The sequence below is a fragment of the Tachysurus vachellii genome, chromosome 15 (assembly GCF_030014155.1).
Source record: "Tachysurus vachellii isolate PV-2020 chromosome 15, HZAU_Pvac_v1, whole genome shotgun sequence".
Lineage (NCBI taxonomy): Eukaryota > Metazoa > Chordata > Actinopteri > Siluriformes > Bagridae > Tachysurus > Tachysurus vachellii.
Genome location: NC_083474.1, coordinates 1,475,564 through 1,500,563, shown reverse-complemented (window position 1 = coordinate 1,500,563; position 25,000 = coordinate 1,475,564). Strand labels below are relative to the sequence as shown.

General features: G+C 42.2%; 1 protein-coding gene across 1 annotated transcript in view; it reads right to left on the bottom strand.

Moving 5' to 3' along the window:
- gria4a (glutamate receptor, ionotropic, AMPA 4a) overlaps positions 1-25,000 on the bottom strand; it is a 59,020-nt gene that overhangs the window by 17,346 nt on the left and 16,674 nt on the right. The window contains exons 4-11 of the mRNA XM_060888373.1: positions 21,890-22,074; positions 21,025-21,078; positions 20,604-20,762; positions 17,533-17,700; positions 15,857-15,961; positions 15,584-15,694; positions 5,148-5,354; positions 1-243 (exon numbers count right to left, since the gene is read on the bottom strand). The exon at positions 1-243 is cut by the window's left edge and continues 122 nt beyond it. Of these exons, the coding sequence (XP_060744356.1) occupies positions 1-243; positions 5,148-5,354; positions 15,584-15,694; positions 15,857-15,961; positions 17,533-17,700; positions 20,604-20,762; positions 21,025-21,078; positions 21,890-22,074 (1,232 nt within the window). The remainder of the gene's footprint in view (positions 244-5,147; positions 5,355-15,583; positions 15,695-15,856; positions 15,962-17,532; positions 17,701-20,603; positions 20,763-21,024; positions 21,079-21,889; positions 22,075-25,000) is intronic.

Sequence of the window (25,000 nt, the reverse complement as noted above, 5' to 3'; positions counted from 1 at the left end):
CCACTCGTAGGGACTGAAGCGGCTGACGAGGAAAAGCACGACGCTTACGCCGATGTACGCGAATACGATACACATCCAGATCTCGTACGCCAGCGGGTCGAGGAACGAGAACACACCCGGCTTGGACTTCTGCGGCTTTTTGATCATGATGGAGATTCCGAGGCTCATGAAGGGTTTGGAGAAGTCGATCACTTCCTCCCTCACCAGGGTGATTGTTAAAGGAGCCACTGCGATCTCAGCTTTCTGAGGTGACAAACACAAAGGAGGATTGTGAGGGGGAAAAAATATACATTTTTAACAGTATTAATAATGTAAACAAACTTAATAGTTTAATTCTGTTGGCTGTTAGCTAGCTGTGCTGAAAGATAAATCTACACAATATTTATATTCAAACAGACAGGAACGGTTTGGTGTAAAAACATTACATAAATAACAGGGGGCACGGTGGCTTAGTGGTTAGCACGTTCGCCTCACACCTCCAGGGTTGGGGGTTCGATTCCCGCCTCCGCCTTGTGTGTGTGGAGTTTGCATGTTCTCCCCGTGCCTCGGGGGTTTCCTCCGGGTACTCCGGTTTCCTCCCCCGGTCCAAAGACATGCATGGTAGGTTGATTGGCATCTCTGGAAAATTGTCCGTAGTGTGTGATTGCGTGAGTGAATGAGAGTGTGTGTGTGTGTGTGTGCCCTGTGATGGGTTGGCACTCCGTCCAGGGTGTATCCTGCCTTGATGCCTGATGACGCCTGAGATAGGCACAGGCTCCCCGTGACCCGAGGTAGTTCGGATAAGCGGTAGAAGATGAATGAATGAATGAACATAAATAATATATTAAATATCCTAAACTGGTAACTCATGCGACAGTACGGTAACTGGGCTACTGTATTTGCTCTATTTCCATAAAACCAAAAGTTTTAATAAAAGCCATGTCTTAAATTATTATAGTTAAACAATTAGTGTGGAAGTGTGTATTTGGAGAACCCAAAATAGTCCTTCTATGTGCTTTGTTGTTTCAAAATGGCAGAAACGATGCTATAAAATCCTCCACTGATAGCATGACCGCATTCGAAGACGCTAACTGTGTAACATCCTTTTGTTGTAAATGAATGGAATTAAATTCGCCAGTTGAAAGTAAAATGGCTGCTGGAAAAAAAAAAAAACAGTGATTCTGCTAGAGAAGTAATGGACAAGCTGCTGTCACTGAGAGAAAGAGAGAGAGAGAGATAGAGAAAGAGAGAGAAAGAGAGAGAGAGAGAGAGAGAGGGAGCGAGAGAGAGAGAGAGAGAGAGAGAAAGAGAGAGAGAGAGAGAGAGAGAGAGAGAGAGAGAGAGAGAGAGAGAGGAAGTTTCCCAGCAGGCTCCTGAGACCTTAATAGACCAGGTGTTCTTCTCTGAAGCAGGTGGAGATCTTCACTGCACACATTCACTGACAGAAGACTGCCAACTGTCACTTTCTCACATCTGTAACTCTACTTGCTTATAGACACTTCGTTAAACAGCACGCACATAGGTGGGGTTTTAATCCGTGGAGCGACACAGACCTTTTTTTAACTTTCTAAACTCATCCCTACCTTCTGAGGTTCCTACATTTTCAGGTTCCTTCCCCCCACATTTCCAGTGTCCCAGTCTTTACACTCCAAACGCACTTTGATTCCAAAGTGCTATGTTTCTCAGTATCCGTGTCTTCCTGGGTATTTGTTTACATCCTCTTATGATTCTGAGGACTTACATTTCCAATGCTGTTAGTATCCAAATGTCCAAATTTTATGTGTTTCCAAGGTTCTTTATTTCCCAAGGCTTATGTTTCAAAAGACATATGTTCCTGGTTATTTGTTTCCAATGTCCTATATTTCGAAGGTCTTATTTCAAATGTTCTGTGTTTCTCTATCTTTCTAAGGTATTAGGTTTCCAGAACTTTATGCATCCCTGGTTCTTTATTTCCAAGGTCCTGTTTCCAATGTTCTGTGTTTTCCTGGTCATATGTTTCCAGCACCCCATGTTTCCCTGGATCTTTGTTTCCAATGTCCTATATTACATTTACATGTACAGCATTTAGCAGACAGTCATATCCAGAGTGACTTACATTTTTTTATTTATTTCAGTTTATACACCAGTGAATGAGAGTGTGTGTGCGTGTGTGCCCTGTGATGGGTTGGCACTCCGTCCAGGGTGTATCCTGCCTTGATGCCTGATGACGCCTGAGATAGGCACAGGCTCCCCGTGACCCGGGGTAGTTCGGATAAGCGGTAGAAGATGAGTGAGTGAGTGAGTTTATACACCTGAGCAATTGAGGGTTAAGGGCCTTGCTCAGAGGCCCTGCAGTGCCAACTTGGTGGACTTGGGATTCGAACCAATGACCTTCCGATCAGTACACCTTAACTACTGATCTACCACATCCCACATCCCACATATTACCAGGGTCCTGTTTCCATGGTTGTGTTTCTCAGGTCCTATGTTTCATTTACGGCAATTTATGGCATTTGGTAGACTTCCTTTTACTTACAGACGTCTCTATCAATAAATATATCAATAGGTTAACAAAGTTCACTAGATTATGGACTAAAAATACCAAAACGTTGCTGGTCTAGACTTAAGAACCGCTTGTGTCAGGGGCTTTGGGCGGGGCTACTGTTAGCGCATTTGATAATGTAGCTTAAGTATACTAATGTTTAATACTTTTTTACTTTAAGCACACATTATAGTAAGTAGCTACATGCTAAGGCTACCTTTTTTCTGTGTTAATGATAAAATAACGTTATGTACTTTCTCCATTACAACCTCCGTTTATACAGATTACATGGAGCTGCACGTACACGTTGGATTCGCCGAGTTTGGATGCTAATGTAGGTTCACAAAGCCATGAGCATTAACAATAAAACAACATCCGCCATTGTTGATGTGTTTGTGTTTGTCGCTGCTGCGCTAAAGTTGCTGTGTAACGTGACACGTATACAGTGACGTCAGACTCGGCTCTGTGATGGCTCTTTAGCCGGTGGAAAGGCAAACCGGTTCTTAGAAAGTTCACCAGTGGAACCAACTTTGAACCAGCACCAGTGCTAGCTCTGAACCAGCACTCGGTTCTTTTTGGTGGAAAAGGGGTATGAGTGTCCCAGGTCCAATGCCTTATGTTCCCACAGAGGTGTTATTCAGGGTGATTTACTGTGACATAAATTCTTCATTAGTCAGAACTGATATAAGGTATATATTTAAAGGGTAACTTTTGATAATGTTTATCTAAGCCAGGCATCTGTGAAAGCATGTGTGTGTGAGATTAGTGTGTCTGCTCACAATGTGGTCTGTCTCTCAGCTGAATTGCAGAATTCTGTTAGTCTCTGTAACACCAGATTTTACTGTCATTCATCTCAAACACTGCCTGTCTCAGACTGTCTCACGTGTGTGTGTGTTCCCACTGACCTGTTTGTGGGATTATTATTGGGTAAATTATTGACGTCTTTCATTTTGGCTAAACCACCACATTAAACTTACCAAACCCTACAATGCCACCTACGGTTACTAATCATGGCTTTGTGATACAGCAATAGTCAGTGGCTAGTCGTCATGGAAACAAGGAAAGCTTAATTGTAGCTGTACTAGCACTAACTACTACTCCCGGTTAAACAGTGTACCACAGGTGGGAATTGAGAAACTTTTCCAGGGATTTAGATTCAATTTATTTATCTATCTTTCAATAGTCTTTGTAGATCTTTCTAGATCCTGTGTTTTCAAGAGATTACATTACATTTAGATTAAAAAGATCCTAAGTATCCAGTGCCCAGTATTTCCAGTCTTATATAAGGTTTCAAAGTCCTAAAATTCCACATCTTAATTTTCCCAGGTCTTGCGTTTGCTAGGTCCAAGATTTCCAAGGTCCTGCTTCCCAGGTCCAGCATACGGTTAGTTAATGGTAAGGTTAATGGAGTGGAGAACTTTCCTTTCAAGGTCATATGATTAGTTGTATTTTCAAGATTATATGTTGTCCAAATTCCCTTTTGTAACTTCACAAACAATGTTCCTGTGTCCTCGGTGTTTGGAAAACAATCATGAGTTCTATGTTTCTGGATCCTATGTTTCTAGGTCCCAGGTCACCCAGGTCTTAAAGACCTTCCAAGGGTCCTATATTTCCAAGTTACGATTCCAGAGCACTGTTTTTCCAAGGTCCTAAATTTTCTGGTCAGAACACCTGTGTGTAATTTCAAAGAGAAGAAACACCCTGGTGTCCCCTGGTCAGAACACCCTGTGTCCCCTGGTCAGAACACCCTGTGTCCCCTGGATCCCATGGTCTCCATGTTCTCTCTGGTTCACTCACTCTCACTCACTCATTTTCTACCGCTTATCCGAACTACCTCGGGTCACGGGTCATCTCAGGCATCATCGGGCATCAAGGCAGGATACACCCTGGACGGAGTGCCAACCCATCACAGGGCACACACACACACACACTCTCATTCACTCACACAATCACACACTATGGACAATTTTCCAGAGATGCCAATCAACCTACCATGCATGTCTTTGGCCCGGGGGAGGAAACCGGAGTACCCGGAGGAAACCCCCGAGGCACGGGGAGAACATGCAAACTCCACACACACAAGGTGGAGGTGGGAATTGAACCCCCAACCCTGGAGGTGTGAGGCGAACGTGCTAAACACTAAGCCACCGTGTCCCCCCTCTGGTTCAGAAATCCTTAATGTTCCCAATGCCCAAATTTCCCAGGGTCTTGCTCAAGAAATATATGATTGCGTGAACACAAGGTTTTGGCAGTAGAGGGATGGTAACAGAATGTAACGCACTGAACAGTGGTTATGGTAAGCTTCATATTGACAAGTAAATATTGAGCTACTAACTACCTCTCATTTATTTGATTATTTTTTATATTTTATATTTTTTTAACCACCCCTGGAGCAGAGAGGGTTAAAAAAAATATAAAATATAAAAAATAATCAAATAAATGAGAGGTAGTTAGTAGCTCAATATTAAAGAAAGACTCTCACTGTGCTGTAATGTAGATGTAACAAACAAACGCTTCTTTTCTATTCGTAGCATTGATCACAGATGATTTGTTGTCATGATGTGAAGATGTAATGAAAATAAGCTGAATCCTTCTCATGCCAGGTACACACACACACATATATACACATAGACAAGGTCGGTCGTACCCCATACACAAGTTCTCCCACCATCCCATTCCAGATCTTGGTCTCCGGATCCCTCGCGCCATACTTCCCGTCTGGAACGATGGAGATTTTGTATTTAATCCCGATGTGATTGGCTATTTCAGACATGAGATCCACACAGTATCCTTCATACTGATAGTTCCCTTCGTACATCTCCCAATTCTTCTTCAGCATCACGTACGGTCCTTCCTAACACACACACACACACACACACACACACAGAAAGAGAAAGGTGGAAAAATACAACATAGTGGTTAGCGGTAACTTTGTTATAATTTCGCTATAGCTGCTGTGTGAGTGTGAGCTCCCTCTATTGGTGACTTTGTGTAATTGTTTGAACAATGCAAAGAATAAAATTATACTATGAAGTACTGGGATTGTCTCATATAGTGTTTAAAAGTGTCAGAGAGCTAGAGAGAGAGAGAGAGAGAGAGAGAGAGAGAGAGAGAGAGAGAGAGAGAGAGAGAGAGAGTCCAGTTCAATGATCGTCTGATTTGAACAAAATGAGAAGACAGGAAGCTAAAAGAGCACAATGTTTGGGACACCATGAGGGTCAGAACATCAGAGTGTGTATGTGTGTGTGTGTGTGTGTGTAATGAGTGTGTGGATGATTTCTTTTATAGAGAAGAAGAGGTCACGTTGCTCTCATTTTCCTTCTCCTTGCTTTTTTCTGTGCTCTAATTACCAACAACTTGGTGAATTTGCCTCCGGTTTGTCACTTGTTTATCCGAGACAGTGAGCATCACATGCTGCGTGAGTGTCACGGACTGAACCGTGATTCCTCTCGTTGTGACAGACATCAGGAACATCTGATCTGTCAGCACCTTATCATTTTAATTAGTTTCATGTCAGAATGCCTGAACGTCTAGTTCTTGTTCTCCATCCAGAACCATATTACTTATGTAAATCTTATAAATAAATCAGTTCTGTCTGAGGAGCTCTGAGCTCCTCCGAACGCCTCAGTCCACAATCTTGTTCGGTCGTTAGTTATTGATTAGAGTGTAACAGAAGTTGTGTGAAGAAACTGTAGATTTTTCAGGCTTAATGGTCCTCTTTTCAACAATACTAGCTAGGGAAGACGCTATGTAGCTTCTGCTCTCTGGCCAAGTTTCCCAGTTGCCTAGCAACATCATTCTCACGACTTTTACCACTTAATCAGCGAGTGTGTATCGCCTCGTTCACCTTCCCATGTCGAAAGCGCAATTTGAACACAATGTTATGCTCAGAAAAAGGTCAGGCTTAACAGAGAAAATGGCCGTGACTGCCAAGTCGGTTATAAATATAATGTTTGCAATGTGTGTGTTTGTGTGTGTGTGTGTGTGTGTGTGTGTGTGTGTGTGTGTGTGTTTATATCATGATGGGGACCAAATGTCCCCACAAGGATAGGAACATCTGACAATTTTTACTTTGTTGTGGATCACCTTTTTGGCTGGTTTTTGTTTGTTTGTATATTTGTTTTTTTTTTTCACACAAAAACTGCAGTTTTATTAAAAAAAACTTACTAAAAAGAAAAAAGTTTTATTTCCAGATTCTAAAGCACATTTTCCACAACTGAAGTTGACCAAAGTTCTGTACATCCAGACATAAAAGAGTAAAACAACGCAAAGGAAAAGACAACACACACACACACACACACACACACACACACACACACACACACAACTAAACTGTGTTAAACAACAAAGAATAAAAATATGAGTTAAGACTAGATTTAAAGACAGACAATGTTGTGGACAGTCTCACAGATAATAGCAACGAATTCCAGATCTTAGGACCAACAAATGCTCCATCACCCCTATGGTTCATCCTTGTTCTAGGGACAAGCAAGATCAAGTTATCTGCAGACCCAAGGGACCTTGATGAAACATACGGTTTAATAAGGTCAACAAGCAGAGCCGATCCTGACCTCCCTGGGGCCCTAAGCAAAATTCTGCTAAGGGGCCCTCCTACCTGACCCGTGAGCCATGTAAGCCATTTGCCACACATTCACACTTGACACCCCACTGCTCCCACTACAAAACCTCCCTCCTTTCTGTCAAAGACTAAAACAATACAGAATTGAATGAGGTATAAACAAATCTTTATTGAATGGAATATTTTAAATAGAATTTTGAGTTGAATATTTAAAGTGAATATTAACATTATCTTAAATAAGCATTTCACTCTCATGTTGTTTCTTTTTTCTCTTTTCATGGCCAGATGGATAGCTCCGCTTCATATTGTCATCTACACAGTAAACATTAACACGCGCTGTAAAATGAGGCGGGGCCTTGCGTAATTTGCGGGGACCTACGCAACTTGCGTAGTGAGCGTATAGGACCGATCGGCTCTGTCAACAAGATGACCATTCAGGGATTTATAAACAAACACTAAAACTTTAAAATCAGTCCTAAAACACACTGAAAGCCAATGAAGAGAGGTTAGTACAGGAGAAATCTGATCACGGTTACGTCACCAAGTGCAGGCGGGAGAGAGAAACCTGACTGACAGCAATATAATCAGCATTAAAATAGTTTAACCAAGAAGACATGAAAACATGTACAACCCTAAAGTCTTTGAATGAAAGGTTTAACCAAAGCTGTCCATGATTACACCCAGATATATAACAGAGGATTTAATATGGGGAAGTAATGAACCTAATTCCGTGTTAAGGGCAACTTGTGAACTATTTGGACAGAATATCACAATTTCACTCACAATTTTACTCTCATAAAAATAAAGGCCATTTGATTTACTTGGATTAAGATTAGCATCAGATTTGGCATTAATTATCTTATTAAATAATGATGTCAATTGAAGGTCCTCACAAGGATAGTAAGTGTGTGTGTGTGTGTGTGTGTGTGTGTGTGTGTGTGTGTGTGTGTGTGTGTGTTTAAACCTGGGATCGGGGCAGAAAATAATGAAAACACAAGGTTAAGGTGTTGCTTTCCAACTGTGCAGTAATTATAGTCACTCACACACACACACACACACACACAGAACCTCCGCAGCATGCAGCTAATGCCTCTCTGTGTGAGATGAAAGGTGGAATGAGGGACTGAGAGAGAGATAGATAGATGGTGTGACAGAGAAACAACCCCTAGGAGAAAGACAGAGAGAGAGAGAAAGACAGATTCTTTTCTTTAGCAGGTCAAAACATAACATGGTGTGTGTGATGCATAAAAATAAAGCTAGTTTGTTGCCTGTGTCTCTGTGACTATAACACACACACACACACACACACACACACACACACACACACACACATGCACTATACAAGTTCCAGCTGACAGTTTGATCAGGTTTAGAGGTGTGTTTTAGGTACCTGGCATGAGAGGATTGGGGAGGGGATTTTGGGGTCGTACAAACTAAACTAAGCAAGCGAGTGATGAAGAAACAATCGCATGCACAACTCCAGATCAGGTGATTAGTCAGATTAGTCAAACATCATTTTGTCACGGTTATGATTTCTTCACTAGCCAAAAGTTTTTGATTAAAATTATTCGTTTTGTAACCTGAAAAATAGAATTTTCAGCTACGATTTTCAGCTACGATTATTTTGTCCTTTTGTTGCTTAATTTTTACTTCTGCATATGATTATTTTGTTGCTATACCTCTTTTCAACTGACCAGGAAGATATTCTAAATTCACTCACTCACTCATTTTCTACCGCTTATCCGAACTACCTCGGGTCACGGGGAGCCTGTGCCTATCTCAGGCGTCATCGGGCATCAAGGCAGGATACACCCTGGACGGAGTGCCAACCCATCACAGGGCACACACACACTCACACACTACGGACAATTTTCCAGAGATGCCAATCAACCTACCATGCATGTCTTTGGACCGGGGGAGGAAACCGGAGTACCCGGAGGAAACCCCCGAGGCACGGGGAGAACATGCAAACTCCACACACACAAGGCGGAGGCGGGAATCGAACCCCCAACCCTGGTTTATATTCTAAACTGAATCGTAAAAAAACTTTCTAAACATTAGCTTTCCTTTCCTCGTCTATATAAAGTATTTTGATATCAGCAGTTTTCTGATATCATTCTCTATGTTTTGTTGAATGATTAGTTGCTTTATCTTCGATGAAACCTTTTCCATACCATAACTTTTCTGTGCAGGTCATATAACCAATTGTTCTTCATACAGTAAGCCAAAGCTATTATGAGCCTAAATTTCTAAAGACAGTCCACCCAAATTTTGAGGTTCTCCTGCAAATGAAATATTGTGACTGAAAGCAAAATAAAAACGATTTAAAGCATTAAAGAGTTTTTCGCTCTCAGACTCATTTGGTCCATACAGCTTGCACTGTAGCTCAGTGGTTAAGGCCTTCGATTACTGCTCAGAAGGGTGTGAGTTTAGCTCTAAACCTTCAGACTACTAGATTGTTTATACAGCTTAGAAACCTCCCTTGTAGCTACCTAAAGTCTTTAACCTCTAAGGTCCCAGTTCCACATTATTTACCTCCAACTTGAGACAAATGTCCATCAAGTCCAACAGAAAGGAACCTTCAGAGGAAACCACTGGGAAGAGCACAGATTGTTATCTAGTGTTAGCTAAATGTTCTGGTACTTTGTACATGAAGCCCTTTAAACCCCACAATCAAACACCAGTCATGAAAATCAACACGCGTTACAACACCGAATTTGCGAACATTTCCGTATTTAATTTACGCTACTTTTTCATGTACTTTTACATTTCTGCAGTCTACAGTGTGTGTTTGCGAAGACTTGTGTATCATTAATATTTGTGTGTATGTGTGTTTGTATACTTTTCCCAGATAAAATTAGATATTGGCATAACGAAGCAATAATAAATTAATTCACCAATTAAGAAATGTGCAAATTGATGAAGCGATTTAAAAATAAATAATAATTCTATAAAAACAGTACAAATAAATAAATAAGTAGATATGTAAAATAATATTACATTATACACAACTACGTTGTTTACATTTTAATCCGATCTTTGTTTTCCTTGTTTTTCATTATTTGAATTAAAATTTTTATTTTTTTTTAACGAGCAGTTTTTAAAATTCTTAACATCAAATATTGATTTAAAAACATTACATTTTTTTCAAATGCTTCATTAATTCACTTAATAGCTTTTTAATTAACCAATTAGTGACATAAAATCACTCAGACAACAAACTCTAACTGACCTGAAAACGTACAATAAATATCGTCGCTGTCGGGCGGAAACCTCGTATGTCCGAATTTGGTCAGTTTCATATTTTTTCACATATCGATGCTATTGGTCAGTCCCCACGTGGGTCTGTTATTTTTACAAGTTATTAACCAATCTAAAGTCTTGAAAATAGCTTGAGCGCAAATCTCATAACTCCATTGGACACTTCAACTGTCCACCTCTTCCTCACTCCGTGGGAGAGCTTCACGGCATATTTCTCCTCAAGAAGAGTCGCAACGAATCAACACGTCTTCTGAGGTAAATGTCTTCAAAACACTGGGCTCAAAGAAAAAAAAAATCTTGACCCCCGCTAGTTCTGGTGCTCGTCTGAGGACAGGAATTTAGTGCAAGACAATCCACTGTAACGCGAACTAAACCCTGTGCACTGCAGATAAGGTACGGCGTTTTTTTCATTTCCTGAAAAATAACGGTTTTGGAGATACGAGGATTCCGCATGACAGCGACGATATATATCATTTAAATCTTCACAATTTGTATAAGCAAAAGACTTTCTTCAGTTACTGAGCTACAGATATCTTTATTCAGACTTTAACCTGAAAGCCCTCTTTGTCTGATCTGATTTTACTAACAGCTACCAGAATTGTGAGAAAAACCAAGTAGAAAAATGTCCTGACTGAAATATTATGAGATTGACCTGACACCAAAGTATGGGACTATCAGTAGGCATAGATAGCCTCATTTACATCTCCGATGTCTCAAACGTTTTCTCTGGTCCATGCTGTCCAGTGAACAAGCATCTGTTGTCCTTCACATTTAGACAGCTGAATCCTAATCTGGGGAATTTGTCTTTCTCCATTGCAGACGTGCCTGACAGAGAGGAGGGGCTGAGGGAGTTGAACGGAGCCTCGTCTGAGGCAGTCACGACAAACCAGCCTCCTTGGACAAAACATTAAGATCCCCCTGGCATGGCTGTAGACAGACAACACATACAGTAAGGTGTCTGAGCACAAGACAAAAGAGATGGAGGAGTCACATAGTGACTGGAACAGCTCCAGTGTGCTGGTGCCATGATCAAGATGGAGAGTTCTGTTTCAGAATAAATTTCTTCAGTATGAAAGCGGTTTCAAAATGTATTGTATATCCAATGCTACGTTATTATTATTATCAAGGCTGCCGATCGGACCTTGGGTAGATGCATCTCAAATGCCAATATGTAGGTGCGACACTGAATCCGCTGGCATATTATTGTAGGTTATCTGTACCTTACCAGACTACTAAAATGATCTGGCCCAGTGGTGGCAGCAGTGCCAGAAGGCTGCTGTTAAATCTAAGGCACAAAATCAATTTCCTGATCTCTCTCCCCTTCTTGAACTGTAGATGGTTACATTGGACAGAAGACCAGGGGGCATTTTGTCAGAGGAGATGGAGAACACTGGGATCACTGAGTGTTGTACATTTGCATTAGGCTCTCTGTGCACTCCCAGCAGTAGCTCCACTGCACGAAGAATGTCGATCATCTTGTGTTAGCCAGAGATCGACAGAGATTCTTTCATACCGATGCGGATATTCAATCAGTCTCAGGAAGATTCACCAGCCTGTATTGGTTTGTACAGTAACAGGTGAACCCAGGGTGTAGCTGTGTAGACCATACTATTGGCTTGTGCCTTGTTCTCTAAGCTGTTCCACAGGTCATTGAGTATGCATTAACCGGACACCACTGGACACCATAGTCTTATCCATTTCCATCTCTTTTACCTTGCTTGCAATGTACTTTTATTTGTTTGTCTTTGTTTTTTTTAAATCCTTGATGGAGCCATGATGGAAGTAAGACATTTTGCAATATATTGTTGCAATATGTTCTCGTTAACAATCAGTCTGATTGGTTTTCCTGCCTTGTAAATCTAATCATGAAGGTCTTTCTCAGTTACAGCCCTGTCCCTGTGTTCAGAGTTGCCTTGTTTCACAGCTAAGGGGTCTAAGCTGGAATTTGCCATTGATGGTGTCAGTTGAAACTGCTCATTCCTTTTGTATCTTTGGAAGTGTGGAGTGAAAGCTCCTCACCTTTCATTCAGAGGTACACTGGAACCAGGCACCTGTTTTGTTAGAATGAATGTCCATTGTGGGAGAGAGAGAGGTCCTCTGCTCTGAGGAATAGTTCATTGGAGGTGTAAATTGGAATTGCACCCCAGCGCATCCCTCTGGACGATATAACCAATCAGCACCTTTGGAACTAAGAAGAGGCGGGGAAACTGACAATTAACATTATAAATCTTAGTAGCTCACATCTGTGTGTGGGTTGTGTCATGGAATCCCATGCTTACTTGGGTGGTACAGACTGTACTTTGTCAAAATCAGGAAAGTGTGGTAAAGATTACCTTCCATTGTGCGTTAGATGGTACAGACTACTGTATCGATCTATACTTCGATATAAGTCTATACCTTACTATCAGCCTATAATTCTCAATAAGACTATACCTCCCTATCAGTCTATACTTCTCTATCAGTCTATACTTCTCTATCAGACTATACTTCTCTATCAGTCTATACTTCTCTATCAGACTATACCTCCCTATCAGTCTATACTTCTCTATCAGACTATACCTCCCTATCAGTCTATACTTCTCTATCAGTCTATACTTCTCTATCAGTCTATACTTCGCTATCAGTCTATACTTCGCTATCAGACTATACCTCCCTATCAATCCGTACCCCCGATCAGTCTATATTCCCTATCACTCCATAGCTCTCTATCAGACTGTACCTTCCTCTCAATCTGTACCTCACTATCAATCAGCACCTCCCTATCAGTCTATACCCCTATCAGTCTATACTTCTCTATCAGTCTATACCCCCCATCAGTCTATACCCCCTATCAGTCTATACCCCCTATCAGTCTATACTTCTCTATCAGTCTATACCCCCTATCAGTCTATACCCCCTATCAGTCTATACCCCCTATCAGTCCATACCTCCCTATCAATCCGCACCTCCCTATAAGTCTATACCCCCTATCAGTCTATACCCCCTATCAGACCATACCTCCCTATCAATCCGCACCTCCCTATCAGTCTATACCCCTATCAGTCTATACTTCTCTATCAGTCTATACCCCCTATCAGTCTATACCCCCTATCAGTCTATACCCCCTATCAGTCCATACCTCCCTATCAATCCGCACCTCCCTATCAGTCTATACCCCTATCAGTCTATACTCTCTATCAGTCTATACCCCCTATCAGTCCATACCGCCCTATCAGTCTATACCCCCTATCAGTCCATACCTCCCTATCAGTCTATACCCCCTATCAGACCATACCTCCCTATCAATCCGCACCTCCCTATCAGTCTATACCCCTATCAGTCTATACTTCTCTATCAGTCTATACCCCCTATCAGTCTATACCCCCTATCAGTCTATACCCCCTATCAGTCCATACCTCCCTATCAATCCGCACCTCCCTATCAGTCTATACCCCTATCAGTCTATACTCTCTATCAGTCTATACCCCCTATCAGTCCATACCGCCCTATCAGTCTATACCCCCTATCAGTCCATACCTCCCTATCAGTCTATACCCCCATCAGTCCATACCTCCCTATCAGTTCATACCGCTCTATCAGTCTATATCTCCCTATCACACTATAACTCCTTATCAGACTTTATCTGTCTATCAGACCATACCTCTATCAGTTTATACCTCCCTATCAGTCTATACTTCTCTATCAGTCTATACCTCCCTATCAGTCTATACTTCTCTATCAGACTATACCTCCCTATCAATCCGTACCCCCGATCAGTCTATATCCCCTATCAGTCCATAGCTCTCTATCAGACTGTACCTTCCTATCAATCTGTACCTCACTATCAATCCGCACCTCCCTATCAGTCTATACCTCTATCAGTCTATACTTCTCTATCAGTCTATACCCCCTATCAGTCCATACCTCCCTATCAATCCGCACCTCCCTATCAGTCTATACCCCCTATCAGTCCATACCCCCTATCAGTCCATACCTCCCTATCACACTATAACTCCCTATCAGACTTTATCTGTCTATCAGTCCATACCTCTATCAGTTTATACCTCTCTATCAGTCCATACCTCTATCAGTTTATACCTGCAAATAAGTCTATATCTATCAGTACACTCCTCTCTATCAGACTATCTCCTGATCAGACTATACCTCTGGATCAAACAGTACCTAACTTTCAACACCATTAAATGGTGGTTAGTCTAAACCATCCACATACAGTACCTTTATACACCTTCCATTCAGAGTGTGTTGGTACAGACCAAAATCCAAGATTTCATTACTATTGTCAAATAATTGGTTGTACAGATAATACTACAAGTCCTTATAGCTTCTATCTTTAGTGGTGTAATTTAAAACTGCACCCCTATTTGTTGTACACAAGTTCAGATAAATGGTCTCAGATCTGTGGGGCAATGTCTTCATGACTAAACACAGGTTAATTTTTCAATACAATCTACTACAAGACTTTCAACCCTGGATGACAGACAAAAAAAAAAAAAGAAAAAAAAAAGTCTAAAATCAAATGAATACATCAATAAATGTTAGCAAACATTCAGTGTTTCAGTCCATGTTGTGAATGAGTCATGTCAGCATCTACTTTGGTGGCCATCTTGTATCCTGTGTTTCTCTCAATGTCTGAGGACAGGATTCTTCAGCAGCGTTGGCAGAGATGAACCACCTGCTGAAGTAAAATTCTCCATCGCCTTAAAAACGTCAGGAAAAAAGAAAGAGAGAGAGAAAGGGAGAGGGAAAGAGAGAGAGAGAGAGAGAGAGAGAGAGAGAGAGAGAGAAGGAGGAACCTGAAGATACATTCATACCTTCACTTAGAAGAGCTTAGCTTCTAAGTATTGCTTAGTGCTAGCATAGTTACCATGCTAGCATTCTACATAATTTTAGTATTCAGTACCATCAACTGTAAATAAATAATTAAAAATAAATAAGTAAATAATTTTATGCCAGTGAATACATACTTTTAGACCCAGGTGTAATTAGCATTAGCATAAACCCACTTAAGGACTTAGTGTATAAAAGTTGACCTTCTATACTCATTTAATTAAAAATTATTAATAGAATAAAAAACCCTGAAACATTTGTTCATGCTGTAACAGGAAACCTGCAAATGACAGCATTAGCAAGACATTTAGCGTTCTAATATTTCCCTCTCTCTTTCTCTGTAAAGTTGTAGTGTGTGTGTGTGTGTGCTTGTGTGTGTGTGTGTGTGTGTGTGTGTGTGTGTACACGCGCATTACCATGATGGTGGTGACGATGACTGTTCTGTTCTCCCCAGCTGAGCCGTTTCCTCCTCCTGCCAGCTCGTTCTGCACCAACACCAGTTTATCCATGTCATTCCAGTAACCAATCTGACACACACACACACACACACACACACACACACACAATGAATAAGTATATTTGTATGTGTAGTTCACTTGCTGAGCAGTGTGTGTATGTACAGTATATATTTGTGTGTGTGTGTGTGTGTGTGTGTGTGTGTGTGTGTGTGTGTGTGTGTGTGTGTGTACCTTTTGTGGGCCGTTACTCCTCATTTCAAACACATCCATGGTGTAGTTCACTCTGCGTCCATTCTGATCAAACTGAATGTTTCCTGTCAAACCCTGGATCCGTACCTGGACAATGCCACACACACACACACACACACACACACACACACACACAGGTCTCACACAAATGTCATTATGTGTGTTCTAGAGTGTGTCTGTATGCATGTACTACAGTGATACCTCGAGATACGAGTTTAATTCGTTCCGTGACTTTGCTCGTATCTCAAAACAATTTTCCCCGTTTAAATGAATTGAAATCCCATTAATCCGTTCCAGCTCGCAAAATTCCACTCCAGTTGTTTTGTTTATGTTTTGAATATGAAAGATGTTCAGTACTGTATTTATAAATGACAAATATTGTATAAAAACATACAGTAATAAAAGAGAATGTTAAAAAAAAAATAAACTGGTTTTACTTTACGGAAGATGTGCATGGAGGTTGAGGGAGGAGTAAACAGGAGAATTTTGTCTCGTACGTTCACTTACTCGCTACTGTACACTCTACTGTACACTCTACTGTACACTCTACTGTACACTCTACTGTACACTCTACTGTACACTCTTAATGCTACTTTACACTTAAATGGAACTTAACTAAACTTCACTGAAATTAACGAACTTAAATCAAGCATCGCGTTAGTTCTGGCAGGTCACGTCGTCAAGCGTGCATCAGCTGTTAATCCGTGCACCAATCTGGTTACGACATCCGTATTACCCGACAATTTAAATTCCCATTCATAGAGCCGCTCTAGCGCTTCGATGCTGCTGCGATCTAAACTCCCTCCTCCAACCCCGACTCCACCGAGCCGGGACCCGTGTTCGTTGTACCAGTTTACGTCATAAATCTCCACATATTTTTCTCTCTCTCTAGTTATTTAATTATTTATTTATCAATTCATTCATTTCTTACTTTCCAAAAACGTGTAAGCGAGCAAATCTAATACTATGCATGATTAATGGTTCTGTTATACGGGGGTTTATTCTATTTTCGCTGCTTTCTCCACTCTGTCCATGCGCACGGACGGGCGTGTGGATTCTTGTCCAGAACAGAACCATACGGCCAACACTAACTGTATGCGTATCATCTAATAAATTCTCTTTTGACAAAGTGGTCCTGACAGAACTGAAATTCTCTTTTCTCTTCACTTGTTTTTGCCTTTTTTGTCACTCTTTCCTCACTAACATCTGCCGGTCGTTTTAATAAAAACCTGTCCGGTCGTCATATCAGATGCGGTGTAGTCGCACAAGTTACATTTTTTTAACGGATCCGACACTTAAAACGGATCCGAAAATGACGGATCCTCAGATGGTCGTCACCTCACGCAGCCCCTTTGTGACTCTCCATAGGAAATGAATGACTTCCTGTTTATCGACCGTCGTTTGTCGTGTGCAGTGGAAAGGCGGCTTTAACCGAGTGACACGCGGGAAGCTGAGGTGGGGAAACAGAGCACACGTGGTTGTTGGGGATCTTTGTTTCGGCGGCGGCAGCTCGGATGCTCGTATATCAAAAATTTGCTCGTAAAGCAAGACAAAAATTTGGTCGAATCACAGCTCGTATCTCAAAAAATTCGTATGTCAAAGCGCTCGTATCTCGAGGCATCACTGTATCTGTATTCACATGTGTTTTTAAGACATACCTGTTTTAAGGTGCGCTCCATGTCTATGCCTTGGTTCCACGGAGCCGCCGGATTGGCCAGACAGTCTCCTGCGTTCCCACGGCGCGTGATGTCAATCTTCTGGCGCCGAAGGTTCCGGAACGCTTCGGCCATCACCAACACGGCGTCGTATGTCAGGGAGGAAGTGTACTGAGGGAGACACACCGATCATGAACTCTCTATGGTTTCTCCATTAACCAGTTGTATATTTTAAACTGGTTTTAACATGATTTCACTGACTTCTTCTTTGTCTACGCACCCCCTAACGAGCAAGAAGTTAGCTCTCAACACGGTTCTCGAGTTAAAGCTAAGCTGTCGTTTCTGCTTTTCTGAGAAATAAACCCACTGACATTAATGCTTTTAAGACTTGAAGAAAGATCAAGATTTTAATCAGTACTCATTTCAAGCAAATGCATAAATCCACATTAATAGTCGTTTGAGGCTCATGACCGAGTCTTGAGTCCACTTCTGTCTGTATTTCAGCAAACATTACAATACAAATTGTTTCTGTTTGGATTACTGAGGTTAAGGTTACCGAAGGTCCTCACAAGCATACTAAGTTGTGTGTGTGTGTGTGTGTGTGTGTGTGTGTGTGTTCATAGTGTGTGCCAGATGGAATTGTTGTTTTCATTGCGGTTATCTGGTTATTGATCGTGCTGTATAACAGGCAGACCAATAAAGGTGAAAGCTCAACTCGACAGAATTAAATAAACAGAGATAGACAGCGAGAGAGAGAGATAGAGAGAGAGAGGGATTATACTGTACCTGAGTGAGAGAATTATAGGCGGAAAGACATTTTCCATTTTAGCTGATTAAATCATGAGTGACTCTCCTAACCTTTTCCTCAGATTTTTTCCCCGTCCACACGAGTACTACGTTGTACATCACATACAGTAAGTGCCTTATTATATGCAGCTGCTTGAGGCTATATTAAAGCAGAATGCTAGAGCTGACATCCTGTTTTTTCTGCTTGGGAGACGTCCCGTTTTGGTCAGACAGAAATAATGGATCCCAGAAGCATCTGACTAAACTCACTCACTCACTCATCTTCTACCGCTTATCCAAACTACCTCGGGTCACGGGGAGCCTGTGCCTATCTCAGGTGTCATCGGGCATCAAGGCAGGATACACCCTGGACGGAGTGACAACCCATCACAGGGCACACACACACTCGCATTCACTCACACACTACGGACAATTTTCCAGAGATGCCAATCAACCTACCATGCATGTCTTTGGACCGGGGGAGGAAACCGGAGTACCCAGAGGAAACCCCTGAGGCACGGGGAGAACATGCAAACTCCACACACACAAGGCGGAGGCGGGAATCGAACCCCCAACCCTGGAGGTGTGAGGCGAACGTGCTAACCACTAAGCCACCGTGTCCCCCTCTGACTAAACTGTTAGATGTAAATATACAGAAATAAATAGACTTTGTTTGTGTGTGGAACATTCAGTAGTATTGTTATGTTGCTAATTGTGCTCCAAATGACCTCCACTGTGAAGCTCAGTCAGTCTACATGCAGCTTCATGTCTTCATGTTTTTGACCAAAGTTACTACAACCGCTGGTTCATCTAAAGTTCCTCTGGTAAAACTTCAATTTCAGGTGAGTTTCCTGGTTTAAAGTCCTGAGCCACAGTTTATTTATTAAAGTATCCTAAAATATTAACGTTAATGTTCCAGTTGTTGGACTGAGGTTCCTCTGCTTAGGTTCTACTACTAAAGCTTCTGGGCATAGGGCACAGGGTTTAAGTTCTTTTGCTTACAATTGCTAGGCACAGGTTCCTATAATTATCTTATTGTGCAGGAAATCCTTGGTAATTTATTCCTGTAATTAATTCTCTATTAAAGTTTCTGGGGTTTAGTACTGCTACTTCTGCCCCTTTTCCCCGGAGGCAGTTTGAGTGCTGGTTCGGAGCCTAATTTAGAACCAGTTCTTTCTTTTTCGACAGCCAAAGCACCGGCTCTGAACCAGGAAAAGTGGTTCTTAAGTAGCACCAAAACTTTGCTGGTCTAGACTTAAGAACCGCTTGTGTTAGGGGCAGTGGGCGGGGCTGTGGGCGGGGCTACTGTTAGCACATTTGATAGTGTACCTTAAGTATACTAATGTTTAATACACTTTTACTTTACCGCGATATGATACATTATCAGCACACATGATAGTAAGTAGCTACATGCTAAGGCTAACGTTATTTTTCTGTGTTAATGATAAAATAACGTTATGTACTTTCTCCATTACAACCTCCGTTTATACAGATTACATGGAGCTGCACGTACACGTTGGTTTCGTGCCGTTTGGACGCCGATGTAGGTTCACAAAGCCCTGAGCATTAACAGTAAAGCAACATCCGCCATTGTTGATGTTGATGTTGTGTTTGCCGCTGACACGTATACAGTGACGTCAGACTCGGATCTGTGATGCTCTCTAACCGATGGAAAGGCAAACCGGTTCTTAGAAGGTTCACCAGTGGAACCAACTTTGAACCAGCACCAGCACAAGCTCTGAACCAGCACCCGGATCTTTTTGGTGGAAAAGGGGTATACATCCCCCTGGCTAATGTTCCTGTGTGTACTTTCCTCTGCTAGAATTCCTGGGTACAGGTTTAAGGGCTAAGGTTGATCAGTTTAAGATCCTAGTCTATCCTAAGTATCCTAGGCTAAGACTTCCTGGGTTAATGTTCCTCATTAAGTTGCTGAGCTAAATTTCCTTGCAAAGGTTTCTGGAAATAAGTTCTTCTGTTCGAGGGTTTCTGTGGATAAGGTTCTGACTAAAGTCCCTGTGTTCAGATTTATGAGTTCAAGCTCCTAGGCTTAAAGTCCTGGGCTACAGTTACTGTGTTTGATTTTATGTGTTAGACTTAATACTTGTGTTTGTCTTTTTGTGTTAATTTTCCTGGACTAAAGATTCAAGTCTAAGGTTCCAGAATTTAGTTATGGAAGTGTTATGGATAAGGTACCGGCGATACCTGCGATAAGTTACTAGGGCTGAAGGATCTAACTCCCTTTTGCTGCTACAAAACACATTGTGAAGGTGGTTGGATGGTATGTGTACCTTGGGTGGGGTTTCAGAGCCTGGATATTCTCTCTGATCGAGTTTATTCCAGCGCTGCATAAGTTTGATCACTATGGGTTTACTGAAATCCACCAACTGGAAACCAGTAACATTTGCTCCTCCATGCATAAAGCGCTCGAGCGACACGTCCTTAAAGCCCTGAGAAGGATGGACAGACATACAGACAGACAGAAAGACAGACAGACACACACACACACACACACACACACAAAGACAGAGAGACAGATATCAAGATAAAAGAAAGGGAAAAGTTATTACTTAAGCGACTCCATCTCATATGTGCAGATCCTACATTATACACATCCCTCTGCTTCACACATACATTTTATGAGGACACACTGACCTACACACACAAACACACACACGCACACACACACACACACACCAGCTAGGCACTCACCAGGTTGCCAATGATGTAATGATAACCCTTCACATGCTTTCCTACACTCACAACCTGCAAAAAAGATCACAGAAAATATAGAGTGAGAGAGAGAGAGAGAGAGAGAGAGAGAGAGAGAATGAGAAAAGGGGAGAGAGGGGAAGAGAAGAGCGAGTGCTTAATAAAGAGTGTTTAATTACCCCATGTATCATTGAGCTACTAAAGTAGAGGACTGTTTTATAAAGGTATACAACTGTGTGTGTGTGTGTGTGTGAGAGAGAGAGAGAGAGAGAGAGAGAGAGAGATAAGCATGAGCTAACTAAGCTTTTAATCACGTCTCAAGGTAACAAAAACTCAAGATCAACTCCTTATACATGTTTCAAATATCTGAGCTGTTCTAGATACCTTTTAAATGCTTGAACATCTTGTATCTGGTCTAGATGCAGGCTTGTTCCTGGTTTCTCTGCACCTCTCATACCTAAGTATGTAACATTGGCGTCTACTACCGCTTTTACATAACTCTAGACTTCAGCTACTGATGATCAAAATGATCCATAACACACTCCATAGCTGATCAAAGCTCCTTGTGTTACAGGTATCGCCAAGCCCCCAATTCCTGTTCTAGATATCTCTGAGCTTCTCATATCTGTCCAAATGTCTCGTGCTGTATGTTTCTTTCCTGTTCCTAATATTGACAGATGCTACTAGTCTGTAGCCATTTTAGATATCTTCACATTTTAATACAGGTATCTGTTTAAAACATATCTAGACACTTCAATCGACCTTGTGCTATTTTTATCTAGACGTCTCCAAGCTTCTAAAACCTGCTTCTATATCTCATGGAACCTTTACTTCAATGTCCAAGTATGCCAAAAAATCCTCATACCTGCTCTAGAAAGTTCTGGAGTCGTTCTGCCTCTAGATCAATGACAAACTTCTTCTCATTGCGACGATCCAGATCTTCAAGAAGGCGTCGATAAGCAGCATCACCGAAGTTCTCCACACAAATCGCGCTCACCAGCCATCCATTCTGACCAGCCCTCTCCATGATGGCCTGAAGGATGGTGTATCCTGGCAACACACACACACACACACACACAAACACAAATTCTTGGTCATGCATACATCCTGAATTTATTGAAGAATGATGGAATAGAATGTAGTTCTCCGTAGAACTTTCTAAACAACACCTGACCAATTGTGTCTTTGAACCTTGAACCTTGAATCTTAAAACTTGTTCGTGTTCTAGATGTGTTTATCCACACTGGTTCTGGAACCTATCTCAGAACTCTTTACACCTGCTCAGGATATCTCTGAAATCCCTGTGTCTTAACCTATATACCTTCAAGGTCCCCAAAATCCTTGGACTAGTTCTAGATATTTTTTAACTGCTTTGACAGGTTCTAGAGATCCACAAACTCCTTATACATTCCCTAAGAACTATCTTTCTTTTCTATCTCAGGAATCCTTATGCATGTTCTCGACATTTCCACACATATCATAGACTCTAGACATTTTAGACTCTTTTGGACTCATGAACACCTTTGCACTGTTCTCTCCATACGTCTCAGGTCCTGTGTGTGTATCTTATTCGTGCCAGACACAACAGATGGCTACTAAATTGTCTCATTGTTACACTGATGGAGCAATCTGTCCATCAGCACAGGGTGTGTGTGGGTGTGTGTGTGCGGTGTGTGTGTGTGTGTCCATTAACTGATTATCTAAATATACTCTGTGTTCATCTCAAATTATTGTGATGCCAAAATCATATACTTTATTAGACCTTTTACAGACAGACACACACACACACACACACACACACACACACACACACACACACACACACATAATCACCCTGACTTCATAAGACCATCAGATGTCCCTTCAGCAAACAGAGCCTGAAACACTCCACACAAACTCCAATCTGTGTGTTTACAGAAGGAACTTTGGAGTGAGTTGTTAGAACGCCTTCAGAGCAACGGATTGATCACAAGAGTCTCCCGTCTGTCCTCGTGAGCTCTGGTGTTAGTTCTGCATCTCACCTGGAGGGACTGAATCTTATCATTTTAAACTCAGCTGCTTCATATAAACACACCTGGCCTTCTTCTTTTCTCAGCACACGTGAGAACCTCACGTCATGTTCCTCACCATTGCTAAGCTGATGACACTCAAGTCATACTGTATATACTGTAGATGCTCTTCACACCTCTTCTAGAAACCCACAAACACCTTAGAATTTTTCAAGACATCCACAAGGACCTCGCACCTTTTCTAGATTTCTCAGAAATCCTTCTAGATATCTCCACACCTGTTTTAAAAAATGTCCGTGCTTCTTCTAGAACCGACCTCAGACCTTCTCTGCACTTCTCTGAGGACATAATCTCACCTCAATTTCCACACTATGCTGCTACAGTATGCGACCCTGGTGACACATCCGGTCCTTGTGATCTCCCAAAAGAACCCTCGGTTCCACACTCGACTGTGGGGTTGTTCTTGACCCCCACCTATTCTACTTTTCTCCTCATATTACTAACCTGACTCAGCCACGCAGGTTTCGCTTCCACAACATCAGCATGATCTAATCATTTCTCTCCACAGAGGTCAGTCAGGTTGCTTGTTCAGTCTATTTTCATTCTGAGACTGAACTACTGCAACTGGCTCGTAGCAAGTCGTCCCCTGTGTGCCGCCAGGGCCCTGCAATGCAGCTCTGTGACTTCTTTTCATTCTGCCCAAGTTTCCCTTTGCTGGGCTCCTAACTCTAGCATCCTGTAGCTGATCACCAGTCACTGACTCTCTCACTCACTCACTCATCTTCTACCGCTTATCCGAACTACCTCGGGTCACGGGGAGCTCCGTGATCTCAGGTGTCATCGGGCATCAAGGCAGGATACACCCTGGACGGAGTGCCAACCCATCGCAGAGCACACACACACTCTCATTCACTCACGGCATCACACACTACGGACAATTTTCCAGAGATGCCAATCAACCTACCATGCATGTCTTTGGACCGGGGGAGGAAACCGGAGTACCCAGAGGAAACCCCCGAGGCACGGGGAGAACATGCAAACTCCACACACACAAGGCGGAGGCGGGAATTGAACCCCGACCCTGGACGTGTGAGGCGAACATGCACTAATGCAACAAAAAAAACACTAAACAAACCTCATCCTGCACCATGTTCACTTTAAGCTTGATCCTTCAGCTGGACTCCTCACTCAAGACCCTAAGAAGACGTGAATCCAGACTCTTCTTTGTCCTGGTGGTGGAACTGGTGGATGAACTTCTTCTGGCCTTCCAGTATGGTGGGATTTAGGGGGTTTGTAGGTATTGTGTGTTTATGTTGTTACAGGATTATGAAAGGTATTAAGTGCATATAGAGGAAGTGTATAGGGGGAGTGTGGAGAGTAAACATTAGCTGTGTTTAGAGTGTAGAGTTTATAGTAAGGATTGTATGTAGGTATTGTGTAGTGTTACGTCTGTGGTGAACGTGAACGTGTTTAAAGTGTGTATGAAGTGCGCAGAGGGACTGTGGACTGTAACTGGGTAAATAACACACAACCTCATTACTCACTTGTCAATGGAGTTGAATGTCGAGAAAATGCACGCACACACACACACACACGCGCGCACACACACACACACACACACACACACGCAGACACACACACACACGCATAAGCACACACACGCACACGCACACATGCACACAGACACACACGCAGACACACACACGTATAAGCACACACACATGCAGACACACACACACATGCAGACACACACACACATGCAGACACACACACACGCACACACACACACATGCAGACACACACACGCAGACACACACACACATGCAGACACACACATGCAGACACACACACGCACACACATGCAGACACACACACACGCAGACACACACACATGCAGACACACACACATGCAGACACACACACACACATGCAGACACACACACACACACATGCAGACACACACACAC